The sequence below is a fragment of the Protopterus annectens genome, chromosome 9.part0 (genome assembly GCF_019279795.1).
Source record: "Protopterus annectens isolate FY-2018-M chromosome 9.part0, PAN1.0, whole genome shotgun sequence".
NCBI lineage: Eukaryota > Metazoa > Chordata > Ceratodontiformes > Protopteridae > Protopterus > Protopterus annectens.
In genome coordinates this window covers 1,237,038,747-1,237,059,071 of record NC_056743.1, presented here as the reverse complement: position 1 = coordinate 1,237,059,071, position 20,325 = coordinate 1,237,038,747, and the positions used below count along the sequence as shown (strand labels likewise).

At 41.2% G+C, this 20,325-nt stretch overlaps 1 protein-coding gene across 1 annotated transcript in view; it reads left to right on the top strand.

Moving 5' to 3' along the window:
• Positions 1–14,230: 14,230 nt before the first annotated feature.
• The window catches only part of MRPL18 (mitochondrial ribosomal protein L18), a 328,994-nt gene continuing 322,899 nt past the window's right edge, over positions 14,231–20,325 (top strand). Inside the window, exon 1 of the mRNA XM_044084164.1 lies at positions 14,231–14,672. Coding sequence (XP_043940099.1) covers positions 14,618–14,672 — 55 coding nt within the window. The 5' untranslated portion in view covers positions 14,231–14,617. The remainder of the gene's footprint in view (positions 14,673–20,325) is intronic.

Sequence of the window (20,325 nt, the reverse complement as noted above, 5' to 3'; positions counted from 1 at the left end):
GTGACAGAGGCCTGGCACAGAGGTATTGTATGTGATAGCCAATCAGCTCATGACTTGTGGACTGCATGCCGAAGATTTACAGTAAGACACTTTACAGGGATATGGTTACTTTTTTGTAATTCCTTGTACTGCAAATATAAGGATAGTATGACACTATTAAAAAACAACAACAAAAGAAAACAGGTATTATCCAGAAGTGCTGCATTTATTATTTTTCCATTTCTCTCTGTTACTTATCGGGGCAACACTTTCAATGCAATTGTTACACTGAAATTCAGTACCTTAACACGTCTGTTAACCAGGTGTGTGTAACATGTAAAAATAACTTCTTGTTTTTGAAAATTATTATTAAGACAAATACATTTTACACATATCTGGTTAACAGACATGTTAAGGTACTACATTTCAGTAGAACAATCACATTGAAAGTGTTGCCCCGATAACGAAAAAGTACCGAAAAATATTTTTAAACAAGTACAGAATATTTTCCAGCATTCAAGATAAAGCACATATCTTTCCACAGCAGACAGTGGAGAAGCAAGAGTGTCCAGTTAGCAGCACCTGTATTGCAATGATAGTTTTGATGCTTCAGGATGAATGTAGGAGAGGATCTGTCAGTACTTGGACTAAAAATTGGAAGTCTTAAAACATGCAGTTTGTCTAGTTTATTTTGTTGTGCATTTACAGCTATTGAGTTGATCTGATAACACAAATCAGAGTAGGTCCAGCAAAAAAATGAAATTGAAAATAAGTTTGAGAAGCTATGCAAGATGCCCATGACTTACACTACTGTCATTCTATGTTTACATATATATTTTATATATATATATATATATATATATATATATATATATATATATATATATATATATATGTGTGTGTGTGTGTGTGTGTGTGTGTGTGTGTGTGTGTGTGCGTGCGTGTGTGTGTGTGTGGGGAAGTAGACTTTTATGATGGAAATGTTCTGAATTGGGTCATTTTGTCATTATTGGTTCATGCATTTTGGTTCATTGCCTACTGGAAAATGTTCAAACAATAAATTTAAAATGCAAGTCTAACAAGTGTGCTGTATTATGCAAGGAATATAATTTAATAAAATCAGGAAGGAGCATCAAAGAACACGTGTATGTTTCTTGTTTTGTGTGTAAGGGGCCTATGATTTGAAAACAGCCCAAAGGTAATCTTTATCCACCACTGGCCTGATGCATTTTCTTTGGATGTGGTGTGGGTTTCAATGCTGTTTCAATGAATGTGAGTTTCAAGGGCAGAGACATTTTAATGCTAAGTCTGTTTTCATTGTGAGACAGTATTGCTTTGTTTAGCAGATGTCTATTAGTGTTTGTGCATTGTGCTATAAAATGTAAAAATAAAATCAAAATAATTATTGTAGAAGTAAAGCAGTATGCATGTTAGTGTTTATGGTAAATGGGGCAAAATAGCCAGGTAATGGGACATTGGAATGGACATTGGAATGGCTGCAGGGGATACTGGTGCCATATTTTAGTTGTCTGTTCTTCAGTTTGCGTTTGAAAGTTGGTATCCCACAATTCCATTGGAGTGCATGGGGTTATGTAATTATGTATGCAAATGTTATGTTAATCAGCGTACAGATTTGTACCTATTTTTCATGGGCCTTGTCCAGAATTTTGATGTTTCCAGGTTGAGAGCTATGATATATATATATACAGTTTTGGAGATCACTTAATTAGAAACAATTTATTTCTGACAAAAATCTTGATCAGATAATAGGTTCATAGGTAGGCTCATAGGTAGGTACTAGGCTATCTGCCCAAAGGCATTTATAAGCCTAGCCGGAACTGTGTTGGCTTTCGCCGCCCCCTTAGATTAGTTCCCTTTGCCTCTGTCCAGCAGAGCCATTAAAGTGATCCCCGGGGGTAAACTTTCTATTTCCCATCCACTCAAGGTTTCTCTTGAAGAGTGTTAGCGAGGAGCTCTGCCTAATGTAGATTGGAATCTTGTTCCAGAGCATGGGAAGTCTCTGGGACAGGAATCTATCTCTCCAGCACGTCCTATTTATTGTTGTGGTGAGGTTTATACCCCTGGAGCATGTGGCTCGAGGGGATATGGTTTGCTTTAGGTGGAGCATGTCCATCAGTTCTGGGTTGGACATGGCCTTGTATGTCAGGCATAGATCACCTCTGAGTAGGCGGTATGCAACCAAGTACAGCTGGAGTTTCTTCAGTCAAGCTGCATAGGGCATCTGTTTGAGGCCAGTTATTCTCCTGGTGAGGTAGTTCTGTGGTCTTTCCAGGTGTCTTGTAAGGTACATCCCAAATGGGGAGTTGTACTCTATGATGGGTCTGATGAGTGATGCGTAGAGGGGCACAGTGACCTCTTTTTATCTGGATGCAAACCCTTTTGTGAGTAGGTGGGCCACATAGGATTTTCTAACCACTCTGGCAATGTGATTATCAAAGAAGAGATTACTATCTACTTGGGTCCCCAGATCCCTTAAGAAGTCTTCCGTATTTAGGGGACTACCACCTATGTGGTAGTTTGTGGGTACTTTGTTTTTTCCAAAGAGGATGACTATGCACTTTTGGGCATTTAGCTTGAGGCCATGGATTTGACACCAGGTATCTGTCTCAGTGAGACCCTTTTGGAGGATGTCTGTGTCATCCTGAGAGTCACTTGGTCAGCCATAGACCTCCTGTGCTTGCCTGTACCTCTGAGAAGTATATGCCAAACAGGAGGGGTCCTAGGACCGAGCCCTGGAGAACACCACTTGTAACCAGTTTAGAGTCAGACCTAGCTCCTGCAACTCTTACCATCTGGGCTCTGTCAGTGAGCCAGTTGGCAACCCACCTCATGACATAGGTGTTTATGTTCATGCTGGTGAGCTTGTCTTTAATACCAGAATGGGGAATGGCGTTGAAGGCCTTTGTGAGGTCTAGGCAGGCTGTGTGGACTACCTTTTCCTCGTCTATAGCCTTGGTAACTGTCTCAAAGTCATCCATCAGGTTTAGGAGGCATGATCTGCCCATAACAAAGCCAAACTGGGTAGGGTCCAGTGTTTGGAGGTTCCCAATGTCTCTGTTAATGAGATCCGTGATGATGTGCTCCATAGCCTTGCACACCAAGCTAGTCAGGCTTATAGGGTGATAGTTCCCGAGGTCTGTTATGGCTCCACCTTTGTGGAGTTGAATAACCGTTGCTGTGCGCCACTCTAGGGCACATAACCTGTGGAGAAGCTAAGTTTGAATAGTGTGTTTAGGTGAGGGATTAGTTCATCTTTGAGCTTGTGTAGGACACAGCCTGGGACACTGTCCGGTCCCACTGATGCTGTGTTTTATGAAGTCATTTCTACAAGACAAGCTAGCCTAGCGCAGTATTTATGGGCATCTTGGAATATTGAAAAGGGAAAGATGTTGGGCGGGGCTTACTACTGATAGTCATCATATCGCTCGCCAATGAGTTGGTATATAAGTTAGTAATTTGCATTCGCAACACTTATCAGTAGAACTGGTCAGTCCTAGTTTAATACTTAGCAACCCTATAATGACATTTATTTATGGATATGTTCAGTTAAATCCAAAGCATGGCGATGTTTTACAACAGTACCCACCCCCACCTCCCGTCATTTCACTCAGGAATGTGCGTGTCCATAGTGATTGACACGCCTAATGCCTGTGATATAGCATGCAAATGATGCATGATTGACGTGTCATACAGATTTGCCTGTGACATCGCGAATATTAATTTCTTCTTCCTCAAAGTAGTGCGATTTCGGAGTTGTTATATTTGTATTTATGCACTCAGGGGGGCTGTCCCCACCCTGCAAAAACCACAAGGAAAAAAAGTAATATTTGTAATGTAATGTACTTTACCGTCTTCCTAATAGTAGTGTGATTTCTGTGTTGGTGTATTTATATTTTTTGTCATGGGAAGACTGTTGGGCAGGCCTTGCTAAGGTGCAGGGGGGTGCTACTGTTGTAAAACAATGCCCAAAGCACTGATCATACCTCTCAACCTCTTACAACAAGAAATCTGGACAAAGCCTAGAATGATGGGGGGACAAATAGGGACATATTTTAAATAGTGCTCTTACAAACTTAGAAAGTTGATAGAATAATAGGTTTTGCATTAGCATGAATTTTCCAAAGGATGTGGAGTCTTAAACTCAAATGTTTGTCATTATTTCATGACTCCAATCATCAGCTATTTGCCAGAAAGAGACATATACAAGGGTGCCCGCAGGCAGCTGCAAGGGGGTGCACTTGCACCCCCTGGAACCAGCTGACCGGGAGATTCATTTTCATTTTTTTTTAAGGGCGCTCTTCTTTAAGAAAGCCCTTTATGTACAGTCGCACAGATGGAGCAGGTGTTTGCAACTTGTTTACGTCTTCTCCGTCTGTGCAACAGATGGATTACGTTTTCATCTTCCACGTGGAATTTGAATTGCAGGAGACGTTTGGACTATGGACGAACGTACAAGTGAGAGGTAGGTGTGTTTTAAGTGTTTAAGAGGTGTGTGTGTGTGTAAGAAATAAGTAGGTAGGGGTGTATGGATGTAAGAAATAGGTAGAGGTGTATATGTGTTGTTTATATAAGAAGTAGGTAGGGGTTTGTATGTGCTTATGTAAGAAGTAGGTAGGGATGTGTGTGTTTATATAAGAAGTAGGTAGGGGTGTGTATGCATTTATTTAAGAAGTAGGTAGGTGTGTGTGTGTGTGTGTGTGTGTGTGTGTGTGTGTGTGTGTGTGTGTGTGTGTGTGTGTGTGTGTGTGTGTAAGTAAGAGGGAGGTAGGAGTGTGAGTGCTGTGCAAAATAACATGAACAGCAGTGAAGTGCAAGCAAGAGGATATTCAGAGGCATATGCAGTGCAGGGCCTTTAGGGGAAATATTGTGACATGCATGATATGCAAATTACTGCATAATGGTGTGGAAATTAGGTTCTACATGCAAACAAGGCACAGGGAATATGCAAACAGTGGCACTGAAAACTGCAGAGTGATTTGGAAATGTACAACACAGGTGCACAGGGATGCAGTGATCACCTGAACACCAGGATTTGCCAGTCTACAGGATGGTAGAACACAAGTGATCGCAGCAGCTATAGCAGGCATCATATGCTAGTGGCCACTGATAGAGCAAGAGCCTCTAACATTGCATGCGAAGACCCTCATTATGAGTTTAGTGGTTACTGCCAATGTCTGATGTACAACCATTTGGCTAGCTGGCAGGCTGTGAATCACTTCTGTGTGGACAGAGATACCATGTGGGAGCTTGTTGAATTGAGTCACTCATATGCAGAATCGAGGGGGATACATGGACTGCCTATTCTGTGGACACTAAGCTATATGCAACTTTACCCTTCATAGCTACAGGGACTTTTCAATGACCTACAGCAGACACAGAGTAGGAATTTTGCAAGTGCCAGCCTTGTGTATGGTACACCCATTCCTTGATGTTATGTAGCAACATGTGGAGGAGCTTGCACATTTCCTAAGAACTGCAGAAGAGAAAACTACCACTATAGGTTTATAGGTATGATCCCTGGGGCTTTTTTAAAGCCTAGCCATGCATCCCAAATCACTGACAAGCTCTGGTACCCTTGGTAGTATAAGCAGGGGTCTGGGAGATGAAGCATTTACAGGTTGCCTGTGCTCATTAGAAACATATGTGCCACACCTGAATTTCTGGATCCCATCCAGTTGTCCAAGTTACACTTGAATAGAGTTATGGAGGAATTCTGCTTCACATGGATGGGGAGTTTTTTTTTTTTTTTTTTATTAAAGAATAGCAACAAAAGTAAAAGGATGCAGATATTATCAAATATAGGCAGTGCATCAAAGTGCATATACTGGCCATACTGTGCATCAGACATAATTGTACCCACTTAAGGGGATGGGCCCCAGGGCACAGTCTTCATTTGTCCAGGTTCAGACGACATGGGGACAGGTGGCTGCAATGCTACCGTAAGTGCCAGGTTCATGGGAGGTGGATGTGATGCCTGGCAGCAGCATATGGGGAGTCAGAGACCACATCCTCTAGAGATGTGGTGGATCTGCAATATTGTAAACATTGGCAATTTGTATTTTGGTGGCCTGCAGTCTTAGCACTTGATATGGTCTGTGAAAAAGACAGCATAGAAAGAACTATGGAAGCATGTGTATATACCCTTATGGTTTCCTGGGAGGTGAACTTTTCTCGCCACTGCCTTCCTCATGAGCCTATAAGTTATATGCACCTTTAAGCTACTCATGTGAGTCACCATGTGTACATAACTTTACATGGACTTTCTGCAGGACTGTACTCAGCCTTCCCAACCACCTAAGGTGCACAGTTACCTGTCTCCTGTTCTGTGATACCTTCCCATCTTCCTATATAAATTAGATCTACAGGATTTTTGCCTTTTTCACCCATTCTTGCGTTATGATACTGAAACCCTGAAATAGACTGCACACCCTGTACCACTTCCTCAAAATGCATTGCAATGCTTCATTCAATGTGCAACTGCCATTTTACTTAGTGTGGCATATCCTGTTATGTGTGCATTGACACTGACATGTCTCTCACCCACATCCTAACATAGCAGTGTCCCATATCTACATACAGCAGTCCTATGTGACTGCCATCCAACATGAGTCTTCAGTACAGTGCAGGGTTACATTACCAGGTATCTTTTCAATAAATGCGGTTCACATAGCTCAATATCCCAATGCAAGGCAGTAAAGTTCTTAGTCAATGGATACTTATATTACTGATGTCTATCAAAATGGTGAGGACACTAATTCAGGCTTTATATCATGGTAGTTACTAAAGAGGGATTTATTGCAATTGTCTTTGAATCACTAGTGTAATGTACAGCCTTATCAACAAAGCCTGCACTACCCATCTTATCCTTGCCCATACCTTGGCTGTGCACTAGATACTTATGCATAGCATCTGGGGAACTCATAGCAACACTTGTTGCTGCACTGTGATCCACATTATATGATGTTCAAATCTGCATCCATGCACACAGGACTGCCTCGTTGTTCTGAGTGGACCTGTTTAAGTGACCATTGCTACTTCTGAGCAAGACTTTCTGGTTGTCTCTCCACAGGGGCTTTCAGGATCACCTGCTAGTCAAATATGATGGCACTTTGATATGAACTTACCAGGATGATGGTGAAGGGCATACACATTGCTACAGCAACCTGCAGCAGTGCCACCTTGATTTCTAGGTACGTATAATGTAGGTGTGTACTAATGAGTTCTGTTTTTTTTTTCTTTTCTTTGTGCAGATACAGATGTAGATGGGGCCATCACCTTTACCTGGGTTGGTCAATTCCTGTAAGACTAAGATGCCAGTGGGCATTAGGCTTGCCACTCTGCAGGGTAATGCAGGTCGCTCCACTGAAGATAGCCTGGAGAGCACACTGGTGGCCTCTGTGACTACTAAGCAGGATTATTGAGATTCCTCTTCTGATAGTAGCATAGAAGAATCTACTGTAGTCATCTGGTATCAGTTGTATAGTATGATGATGATAGAGGTTTGTCCACAAGCTGGATGACTGTCTCATGTAGTGCTTTAGGACATGGCTGGTTGAGTCATGTGAATGACGGGCCTCCAACCATCAGGCTGCCAAAAACAGTGTGCACATGACATCAGCTATGAAGAGGACTAATGCCATTGTGTGTTGGCTTTTAGGACAGTGTACCTTCTGCTATGCATCCTGCTCTGTCCCCAATCCCTGTGTTACCCTGACTTGCCACTCTCCGTACCTTGTTATCCAGTCCTTCCCATCACAAGCTTCCATTCTCTATTAGCATGTTTCTACCTATTGATGATCCCACTGTTTGTATGCCCGTCTATATCTGCATTTTATGTTTGATTGTATACCTCAACAGCATTCCCTTCTTTCTCTCTGTCTACCCCTCCAACAGCCCATTTCACACTACTTTCCCCAGCTACCATCTTTTTCTAATAAAAAATGACAGACTTTTCCAAAAAAGGTGCTCTTGTAACCATCCGCTTATTGCTTATGGTTGACCCTCTGGGTTTCCTCTGTTATTCCCTTTTCTCTTTTTTTTTCTTCTCTTCCACTTCATCCCCACTAATATGAGAAACTGGGCTGTCACTTTGCTTTGGTGGCCCTTGCTGGCCTGTATCCCACTGCACAAGTGTGACGATGAGGAGGAACTTAACTGCTTCTGTGAGCACACAGTGTCTTGCACAGTCATGCACTCTTTCTGTGACATTTACATCTATAGTCAGGGGGGTTCATACCTTGGCCATACCTCTCAGTTGTACAGGTTATTGCAGAATGTTCAGATTTGTGCCTCAAATTTTTGGTGTGTTCCTCCTAAAATGTGTCCCTTTCTAGCACGTAGCCATGGATTGAAGTCATTAAATAATGACAGACATTTGAGTTTAGATGCCACATCCTTCGGAAAATTCATGGTAATGCAAAACCTATTATTCTACCAGATTTGTGCCTCATATTTTTGGTGTGTTCCTCCTAAAATCTGTCCCTTTCTGGCACATAGCCGTGGATTGAAGTAATTAAATAATGACAGATATTTGAGTTTAAACGCCACATCCTTCGGAAAATTCATGCTAATGCAAAACCTATTATTCTACCAACTTTCCAAGTTTGTAAGGGCAATATTTAAAATCCATCCCTATTTGTCCCACCATCATTTTAGGCTTTGTCCAGATTTTTTGCTCTAAGAGGTTGAGAGGTATGACCTCGGCTAGCAATTATCTAGATTTTTGTCTCATATTTTCGGTTTCTTTCTCATAAAATTGTGTTTTTCTAGGAAATCATTGAGGACTGAAGTCAGAAAATAATGTCAGACATTTCAGCTTTAGACTTCATATATTTCAGAAAATGCATACTAATGAAAAACTTGTTCTAGCCACTTTCTAAGGAGGTAGGGGGTGTATGTGTGTGCCTCATATCTCTCAACTGTGCAGATTTTCATAGAATGTCTACATTGTTGCCTTATATTTTTGGTCTGTTCCTCATAAAAATTTTACTTTTGACAAATCACTGAGATGAGCTAAGGATTAAAGTTACTAAATAATGACATGCATTGGATTTTCAGACTTAATATCCTTCAGAAAATGCATTCTAACACAAATCCTGTCCTAGCTACTTTCTAAATGTGTCCCTAGTTTGTGTGTGTGTGTGTGTGTGTGTGTGTGTGTGTGTGTGTGTGTGTGTGTGTGTGTAAGAAAGAGTGAAACACCCTAGTTAGAGTTAGCAGGTGGAATTTATTTTCAAGTGCATTTTCAAGGAATTGAGCTTCAAGGGGAGAGAAGTTTACTGCTCATCATGCTAAGTCTGCTTAAAATGTACAACTGTTTTGCTCAGCAAACGGTATCACTGTTGTCGTATAGAATTTTACAGCAGCTTTAGTAGCCCAGCAGGTAGCATAGTTGCATCTTGATGCATAGGGCTATAGTTTCTGCTCCCACAGCATGCAGATTTGTATTTTAAGGGGGTGGGGTGCTGCAGACCTGATTATGTCCTCCTTTGGATGACATGCCTAGTAACTATGAACCTGTTTTTCAGCTTGCCACCCATTCTCTATTGCAATATACCAGCTTACCTGTTTTTAATATATCATAGGCAATTTATTCTTCAAGGACAGAAGGCGCCGAACTTGTAGATAAAACTGAAATATAAAGTTGTTTTCTAACAACAACCTCTTCGTTAGTTTCAGATCTCTTTAATGTAGAATTGTTCAGATGACTTTTACTTCTGCAGAAATTGTGCATATTGACTGATATTGGTGGATTTTTTTGACAGACATTTGAGTCACCTTTTATGGTTGAAATGAAATTGGGCAGTTTATCGTTATTGGTTCATATGTTTTATTTCATTGCTTACTGGGAAAATGTTAAAAACTATAAATTTAAAATACATTCTATCAAGTGGTGCTGAAGGGATATAATTCAATTATATATTAGAATATCTGTAGTGAGAGTAGGGAACAGGTGGAGGAGACCCTGGAGAGATGGAGATATGCTCTAGAGAGAAGAGGAATGAAGGTCAGCAGGAATAAGACAGAATATATGTGTGTGAATGAGACAGAGGCTAGAGGAATGGTGAGGATGCAAGGAGTAGAGGTGGCGAAGGTGGATGAGTTTAAATACTTGTGGTCAATAGTTCAGAGTAAAGGTGAGTGTGGAAGAGAGGTGAAGAAGAGAGTACAGGCAGGATGGAGTGGGTGGAGAAGAGTGTTAGGAGTGATTTGTGACAGACGAGTACCTGTAAGAGTGAAAGGGAAGGTCTATAAGAGGGTAGTGAGACCAGCTATGTTATATGGGTTAGAGACAGTGGCATTGACAAAAAGGCAGGAGTTTGAGCTGGATGTGGCAGAATTAAAGATGTTAAGATTTGCACTGGGTGTGACGAGGGTGGACAGGATTAGGAATAAGTATATTAGAGGGTCAGCCCAGGTTGGAAGGTTTGGAGACAAAGCCAGAGAGGCACGATTACATTGGTTTGGACATGTGCTGAGGAGGGATGCTGAGTATATTGGGAAAAAGATGCTAAGGATGAAGCTACCAGGTAACAGGAAAAGAGGAGGGCCTAAGATAAGGTTTATGGATGTGGTGAGAGAGGACATGCAGGTGGTTGGTGTGACAGAGCAAGATGCAGAGGACAGGAAGAAATGGAAACAGGTGATCTGCTGTGGCGACCCCTAACGGGAACAGCCGAAAGATGATGATGATGAGAATTGAGTCACCTTCCTGATAGTATTAAAGAACTTTTGCATGGTCCTAAAATGTGTGCAAGGGGCCAATGATTTGAAAACAGCCCAAAGGTAAACTTAACCTACCAATGGCCAGATGCATTTTCTTTGAATGTGGGTTTCTATGCTGTTTCATTTAATGTGACTTTCAAAGTTAGAGAAGTTTTAATGCCAAGACTGTTTTCATTGTAAGACTATTACTTCATTTAGGTTCATAGGTTGGTACTAGGCTATCGGCCTTAGGGTCTATACAGGCCTAACCATAACAATTTCCTGGATATTTCTTCCCACAATATTTATTTCCCTGGACCCCTGTCTAGCAGGGCGACTGACATGATCCCTGAGGTGAATTTCCTATCTCCCATCCAATTGTCAAGGTTCCTTTTGAAGAAGGCCAAAGAGGTGCTCTGCTTGACATGTATGGGCAGTCTATTCCAGAGTAAGAGGAGTCTCTGGGTCAGGAACCTATCCCTCCAGCATTTTTTGTTCATTGTGATGACAAGGTTTAGATCCCTGGAGCGTGTGGCTCTGAGAGATTGGGATTTCTTTAAGTGGAGCATTTCCAACAGCTCAGGGTTTGACATGGCCTTGTATGTTAAGCAGAGATCACCTCTGAGTAGACGATATGCCACAGAGTATAGCTGGAGTTTTTTTTAGATGGTCAGCATAGGGCATCTGCTTTAGGCCTGTGATTCTTTTAGTGAGGTATTTCTGTGGCCTTTCAAGCTGTTGCAGATATCTTGTGAGGTACGTACCAAACAGGGCGTTGTACTCTATAATGGGTCTAATGAGGGATGAGTACAGTGGGACAATGACCTCCTTTTTTTCTGGATGAAAAGCCCTTAGTGATGAGGTGTGCCACACAGAAGGATTTCCTGACTGTTGTGGCGATGTGGTTATCGAAGGTGAGACCACTGTCCACCTGTGTCCCTAAGTATTTCATCGCACTTTCGGTGTTTAGTGTACTGCCACCTATGTGGTAATTCATGGGTGCATGGTTTTTCCCAAAGGGGATAACTATACATTTCTTGGCATTAAGTTTGAGCCCATAGATCTGGCACCAAGCATCTGTTTCTGTAAGGCCCTTTTGTAGAATATCCACATCATTTGGGGATTCAGTAATGGCTCCCAGTTTGCAGTCATCTGCGAACTTTGTTAGCCAGAGTCCTTTAGTGTTGGCCTGTACTTCAGAGAAGTAGATGCTAAACAAGAGCGGTCCCAGCACTGAAACCTGAGGTACTCCACTTGTCACCTGTCTGGAGCTGGATTTGGAGTTGACTACTTTTTACAGTCTGGGTTCTGTCAGTAAGCCAGTTGGACACCCATCGAGTGATGCAGGGATTTATGCCCAGCTTAGTAAGTTTATCTATGATTCCAGAGTGGGGGATGGTGTCAAAGGGCTTGGCGAGGTCCAGATAGGCTGTGTGGACCTCCTTACCCTCGTCCACAGCTCTGGAGACTGATTTGAAGATGGCCAGCTTGTTCAAGTTGCTTTTACATAGTTTAGTATATATAGGGGAGGCATAAAGTAGGGTAGAGATTAAGTGGGTATGAACAATAGTGGACCTGGCTAGTGGGGTCAGAAAGGGTTTGATCCTATAGAGGGAACCTAGTTTCTTGTTAACTGTTTTTATAGTACTGTTTATATGGGAATCAAAGGTAAGGTTGTTATCTATTAGTACCCCAAGTAGTTTTGTAGTAGGATCAGGAGAGATAATAGTACCATTACTTGATGTAACAGTAAAGAGTTGCTGAAAAGCTTAGCAAGTTGTTGAAGTCAATCATTTTGTCCTTATACTGTGGTATCATTCTGGGTGAAGGCAGGATGCTACTCAGGGCTAGGGTCATACCTGCCTGGGCCACATGATCTGAGAGCTCTTCCATGTCTCTTTTCATGTAGTCCAGGGAGGTACGTCTCAAGTCATTCACTCCAACATGGACAATGACAGAGTCATATTTGTACTTGTTGTGAAGTGACTTGAGTGCATGTGTTATGTGGCGGATCCTGGCACCCAACAGGCAAGCTGACTGTAATTTTCTTCTTGTTCAGCCTGGTCAGTGGGACATCAGTGTGCCTGACTATAGAGTCATCTATAACTAAAGTGTTGGGTACATTTTCTTGCCTTAGGGGCTGTTGTTGGGTGGCACACTGGTGTTGTGAGCTATGTGTCACTTTTGTTGTGACTGGTGTTTGTTTGCGTTTCATATTTGGAGGCCCTTGTTGCTTGGGAAGGTTAATGTTAAGGGCCTCTGCATATGTGGGTTTAGTGTTGCTGTGTGTGGGTGTTAATGGTATGGGTTTTGAAGGGCTATGTGTTGTTTGAGGTGTAGTGCAAATGTCTATCAGTGTTTGTGCTATAAAATTTGTAAATTAAATGGAAATATCTGTATTATCGTAGAAGTAAAGCATAAAACAGTATGCACATAGAGTTTTGAACAGTGTGTATGGCAACTGGGAAGAAATTGCCAAGTAATGGAACACTGAAATAGCTGTATGGGTGGCGGGGGACTGCGTGGGGGGATTGGGCGGGGCTCTGGGTTTGCACCCCCCCCCTGCAAAAAAATCCTGCAGGCTCTGCGAAAAAATGTATAATTGAAAGGTATGATAAAAAATTACAGAAATAAAGTGTTAAGGGGTTATCTCTCAGCTGTATTACAACAGAAAGAGAGCTGTCCATTTTAACTTTCTTGTTTCTTTAGGTGTTTTAATAGGTGGTGGGGAAAGTTTATTCCTGAGGGGCTCTGAAAGCCACTATTTTTTTTTTTTACTTATCCCTGTTTATTTTTTTCCTTTTTTAGTATTTGTACTGCTGGAAAACAAAGGCATACCTCTCAAGTGTACCTCATTACGAGGAACGTACCTCATTTGGGGTCTTAAAAAGTTCACGTTCCTCATTGAAACACTCTGTCACACATTCAGGGTTAGGAATTTATTTAAGTGAAATCCACTGTAAATAGAAATTAATCATATTAGTTCATTAAAAAATATCTTCTTTATAAGTAAAACCAGCATAATTTAACTATCGTATGACCTTCCTAGTTGAAGTTGTTAGTAAGCCATCATTATGTGTTCCACATTTTGCCCATTTGTTCCAGAGTATGAGGGCTAGTGTTCCTCAATTTGGAGGTGGAAGGTTGGGAGCTACTACGAACGTACGTGCTGATCTAACTTCGTTTACTCGTCTATTCAATTGTATCCGAGAACACAACCGTCTATCCGTCAAGTTTTGTAGTCTTGAAATGGGACGTGCGAAGGCGAGTTTTGCTACTACGCATCCAGGGTGATACCACTTTGAGATATGACCCTGAATTTAACTCATTCTAAGCTAACGTCTGTGTTTTATTGCTGTTCACTCGTGTCAAGTTCCCCGATTTGAGGTCAAATTTTAGCACTGTCCTTAATCCCTTTAAAACTGGTGACGTAAGGAAAAAAAGACAGCGCAATATGCTTAGTATACAATGCCAATAATTACAGTTACAGACATATTTATACGTATTTCTGGATTTGTCTCGGATTCGTTGAGTGCTATGTTGCTGCTCCGTAGCATATCGTATGTTGCTGCTCATTGACTGCAGAGGAACCACTAATAGCTATGTTAATGCCATGTTAAGCTTCTACTTCTTTCTGATACCTTTGCAATTACAAAACTAAACACAACTCCGTATGTATTTGGTCCTGATGCATTGAATAAACCTTTCCTTTCTCCGCCCCTTTTTTGATAGGGACTCACGTGTCCCAAGTTAATATGGCTGCCTCCACAGGTATTGTCGTGGGTTATATTTAACTGGAAAAGGCCCTTGAGGAGAAGTATTATATAATGGTGTATGTTATCTTTTTGAATGATTACTCGCATAGCGATTAGTCACCACCACTACTACTATTTCTCCAAAGGGAATTGCAAAAATGGTTGGCCTAATAGGAAATATGCTGTGGGCCTTAACTAGAAGGACACCAACAGGTAAGAGGTCATAAATCAAAAGGATAAAAAAAAAGTATTTTTTTGCGCATACCTGACATTTTGAGGCTGAACTGTGGCTGTGAGAAACCGTAAACAGTAAAGGAACAAGGCTATTTTGCAGACGGACTATTGGTACTAAAATACACGTCCATAGTTTGACGCTTTGTAGTACACTAAGTCCATTGAGTTTAACTTTACGTATTATTTCACATTTTTTATGTTTTCAGTTTCATCATGCATTTCGCAAAATTTGCATTCAGTCCGCTTTTAACATGATGTATCACTTTTTACTATACATATGGAGAATTGCGAAAGCATTACTTCTGTTTGATTCATTCAGTGTACAGCAGTGCTGATGTACATTGCTATGGAAAAAGAAAAATCAACGTGAAAGGTTTCCTGCAATGTAGCAGATTTTACAGTAGTTGTGTACTGATAGGAGTTGGTGTGTTGCGACTGCAAAAAGGATTATACACGTTTATCTGAGACCGAATAAATTTGAGTCTGACTGTGAGACGTAGAAAGCTTTTGTGCATATGTTAGGAATTTGTTATCTCTGCCAGAAATGTAGTTCTGGGGAGTACTTGTCGGGTATTCTTGAGACATTCTGGCAATTCACGGATTATAAATTCATTTTCTGTTTCAGTTGGATTTTCTGAATGAATTGCAAGAGGTTCTCCCGTTCGATTCCTGGCTGGAACGCGGGGAGTGCCTTGTGTCTGGAGTCTGCATGTCCTCCCCGCGGTTGGGTGGGCGTTCGAAAGACATGCGTAAATGGGCGTGCCTTCGTGGAAGGCTGAACATCGAGTTGGCACCTCGGCGTTCGTAAAAAATCTACTGCCAATCATTAGCGGACTGGTGTTCCGCTGTGGCGACCCCTAACCAGGAAAAAGCCGAAAGACAACAGCAACAACTGACAGAATAGTCCCTTGTTTAACTGGCATCCTGGGTAATGTGAAATATTAGAAAGACCCATCCATCAGAACAAGTGTCTTCACGGTGCATCTAAGTACGCAACAAAGGCCGAACCTTTTATACTTTTATTTAAAAAAAGTGAAATAATGGGTAAAACGTTCCTCTAATTAAACAATTTTACTTCTGTGGTAAAGTTACTTTTTTGTTTTCAGGATAAATAATTGTGTTGATGTAAGTAAAACTTGCAGTTAGAAAACAGTAACGTACATTCTTGTCTTCAATATGATTTTTTTAGACCTTCATGCACATCTAGTTTAAGCTGTTTAATTGTTTTAATAAACATACCAGTTGACAAAACGTTATATTTTTTATAATGTGTTTATATATTTGCTGCATTTAGCAGTTTATCTAATTTTTCTTCCAAACTATTGCAAGCACGATTATTAACTTTGAAAGGGAATTAATGCAGATGTATTTGTTGAAATGGGTAGGCAATGGGCGGAGCAAAAATGTGGCTTTTGTCAAGTTTTTGCCTCTTCCTAAGCTGGCAACTCTTGTGCATGTTTGTGTGTATACTGTGTTGTAATTGTAGCTGAGAAATCCATTTGGGTTTCCCTGCACAGGTTCAAATCCTGTCGATTATGTTGTGCTATTCACACTTTCTGACCCCAAAATGAGATCAGAAAGACTAAAGATGGTGGAGTCTTTATCTTCAGTAAGGATAGGCACACCTCCAGACTGGTTTGCCAGCATGACACACTGGAACTACTCCAGGTGTAACTGACATTTGGCTAGGCACCCAGCCAGGTTATAGCCAGCTATAGACCCCCCTCCTCCATGACTCTGGGGACACCCACTCCTCTTACTTAGATCTACTCTATTTAAGGTACCCCCTATACTTACTCTTTGGTGACTTCAACTGCCCCACCATAGACTGGGTAAACTATTCCTGCACTAATGCACTCGCTCAACGATTTCTTGACTTCATCAGTTCTAATACACTAGAGCAGCTTGTCTCATCCCCCACAAGGGGCGATAACATTCTGGACTTGGTTCTCACCAACATGAGTGACAGATGCACCACTCCCGTAATTTCTTCCTTGGTAAGATCAGATCATTGGACTGTCTTATTCGAAGTTTCTATCCCCCCAACTGTAGTCAATCTAAAAAATCTTCTCAAAAGCTGACTACAACCTTCTAAGGAAGGATTCTGTAGCTTCACACCACCTCTCCCCTCAGAGTATGTAGACAACTACGCTGAACAGTATGCCAGTGCAGTGTAAAACTGCATGGACTCAGCCATACTCAGTAGAACTAAAATAGCAGTTATTGGCAGTCCAAATGAGGCATTTGAGAGCTATTTTATAAGCATTGTTATTGTTCTGCATGGGAGTTACTGCAGCTGTTGATTAGCTGCGTCTTTATATGCTAATACTGGTTTAACTTTCTTGTTATGCTTTTGTTTAGTTTGCTACTTTTTACAGTTGCAGTTACGCATATAGCCATCATTTTCATTGCTTTGAAACTGTTTTGTCCTTGTTTAAACATTGGTGTGGTGCTTGTACTTCTGAGTTTTTTCTTCTAGTTTGTTGATTTCCTTCTGCTGTTGCATACTTAATCCTGCAATGGATGATGAGGCTGCCAGAGCCTGTCCTAGCACTCTGAGTGAGAGGTTCATCAATCTCTTGTGGAATACATTTGGGATATGGGAGGAAACTGAAGCATCCAGTGAAAAATCATTTGGACTCTAAGGATGAGGATAACCAGAGTAGTAGGTCATCTGAATTATGTAATTCAGCATTTAAATTAGCAGCTAAAAGTGTTGGTGCTGTGCTCCTTTATGCATGCAAACTTGACTCGCCTCCATAAGTTTGGAGGTATGCAGTCCTCAAATGTTCACTGGACACATGCACAGTATTGGTGGATGTACAACTGTCAAATGATTTATTAGATACTGTCAGTGACCGGTATGCCCCCCACCCCACTAACCATTTCATGTAGGCTACTTATTTTTCTTTTGTACTGAACTTCAGTATCTGTTTCTTTTGTCACCATTATTGCTGTTGTCTTTTGGCTTTTTCCCGGTTAGGGGTCGCCACAGCGGAACACCGGTCCGCTAATGATTGGCAGTAGATTTTTACGAACGCTGAGGTGCCAGCTCGATGTTCAACCTTCCACCATTATTACTGACAAAATGTCAGCTTAGTCTTCCACTGCCCCCCGTGTTAACTATTGCTGTACTGATCAGTATTTAGTGACCACCATAGTTAGTCAGATCCTTAAAGTAAGTCATGTTTTTGCTGAGTAACCCCCAACTGTATTTGCTTTTTTTCTAATATGGTTTTCTATTTTCTTACACCATGACAGTCAACCTAGACATAATTCAACACTGGCATAGTAATGACCTCTAACCCCTTGATGGGCTGCCAAAACTGTCCCTCTTGGTCACCTTCCCTTCTTACTTGAAGGGAGGGGGAACAAATGGTCCATTTAACTGAAAGAGGGCCTGATAGTTGATTTTCCCCATGCTGCCTGTTTTTTGAGACTATTGTCAGACACTGGAAAAAAAAAAAGAGCACCCAAACAGTTTTATTCAGGTCTGAGTAATCCAAATGCTGCTGAAGACATGAGGGGGAACAGCTGAATGTTATCACTATAGGTGTGTTAGGTCTGTAATCACAGAGTGCAACTTGTACATGGTTAAAACAAAGTATTGGCCTCAATGTGGAGCTCTGTGGAAAATTTAACTTTAGAAGCCATTCTCTGAATACTCCCGGAGAGGTTTGAGGCACACCGATATTGGATTGTACTGAAGATTCCACATAATCATGGTACATTCCAGTAGACTCTGGTGTGGCAGATGGCTCAAGGAGGGCTTGTACAGAATAGAAGCTTTGATCCTGTGCCACTAGTCGGGGAACAGTCTCACTGTTGTGGTAAGCACAGAACCTCTACTGAAATGTATCCCAGAGTTCATGAAATGTCAAAGACTGAGACAGGTTGCTTACATGCAGCAGCATTGGTAACCATCCCAGTAAAAGGTACTATCCTACCTTCAGCCTTTCCATCTAGCATGCCTACATCCAAGTTAGAATTATGGGTGATTGGTATAGTCAAGACCTCCTTGAAATAGATGGAAACACTCCACCCTTTATTTGATACAGTTATGATTTGTTAACTGGCTATGTGGGCCATTCCTCAGACATTGTCCCCAAAGAGGAATGAATAGTCCTGAAAAATGAAATGGCTTAAAAACCTTACTGTAAGGCACTGAAAGCTTAATATGGCCTAGCTCAGGCCCACATTAGTGGGTCACAGACAAGGTAGCATCTGCATAAATTCTGTGAAGTCAAGATAATCATAATCTCATCAAAATCTGGTTTAGCATCTGTCTGTTGTAGATGGATATCAGTTTATTATGCATACTCAGAAACGCTTCTGTGCTAATGGGAGTCCACATTGCCCATGAAGAATCAAACGGCTAACTCACAGTTGTATGAAAGAGAGACCTTCCAAGTTATCAGACAGGCTTAATTACCATTTGAAAGAGTCTGTGGAGAAATAAGCATTCTTACAGATTTCCTGTTGATACTTGGAGTGCAGGGCAAATGCCACTTTAGTATCTAGAAGGTTTATATTCTTCCATCAATGCTCTAGACGACTTCTGGCTTGGAGGATTAACCAGCTTTTTCCTGTGGTCAAGTGGTGGAACGTTTGATTCTCTCAGCTTCCATTGCCTAACTCTGTGAGTCTGAATAAGTCACTTAACCAGACAACCTTACCAGGCTGTGCCTGAAAAATACAAATCAAACCTATAGAGCAAAGCCCTCAGAATCATTCCATTACTTCCCCCTGCTACACATGAAAGAAGACCAGTTGTAGGAGCAAAATGTTCAAGAGCCAGCATCACATACCTGTTATATTTGGCAACCGATACCTGCAGATCATTGACATTGCAGTGCAGGATGGAGTTGGTGAAGGACAAGGCGGTAGTAGTGATGCTAATAAATTCTTATACTGAATCAACTCATCATCACGAGGTATAAAAAGACTTTGTAACCAAACGTTGAACCAGACCAATAGACAGGACAGAGACAGCCCCCCCCCCCAATGCCTGAGGTGACTATTTGAAAATGGAACACTAGTAAGTCAGATGTTGTGCTTATGAGTGGCAGAGATGGAAATGCAAATAAATTCAAACTTCTTAATAGCCACATGTTCTTATGCATGAGTAGTGGAAGTGCTGTCTATCCACAAGTTGAAGTAACATAAAATTTTATTTTATTTTACATTTGTTGACCGGGCTAGTCCAGCTGGATATATGTCCATTTCAGTGGAGGCCCAGGGAGAAAAGGTCCACGTACATCAAAATGTTTACAAAGACAATGGTATTTACAAAGACATTGGTACATTACAAAGCTTAGGCAAACATTACATTTCATTGGATTTAGCATTTGAAGACGTAAAATCCTAGTACAAACAGTTTTGGATATTCCTAATAAAATATGTTTAAAGACATTATTAATCACACACACGAATGTCACACAAATGCTAGTGTGTAACAGCAATGGATATTCATACAAAGTATGTACAAGGACACTCTTATTATATAAAGTCTCACCAGAAGTCCTAGTGTAAGATGGCTATGGATAATCATTCAAAATATGTGCAGGACAGTAGTCTGCTGTATAGTCACATTAACTTTATTATCAATAGAGAGGACACAATATACTCATAA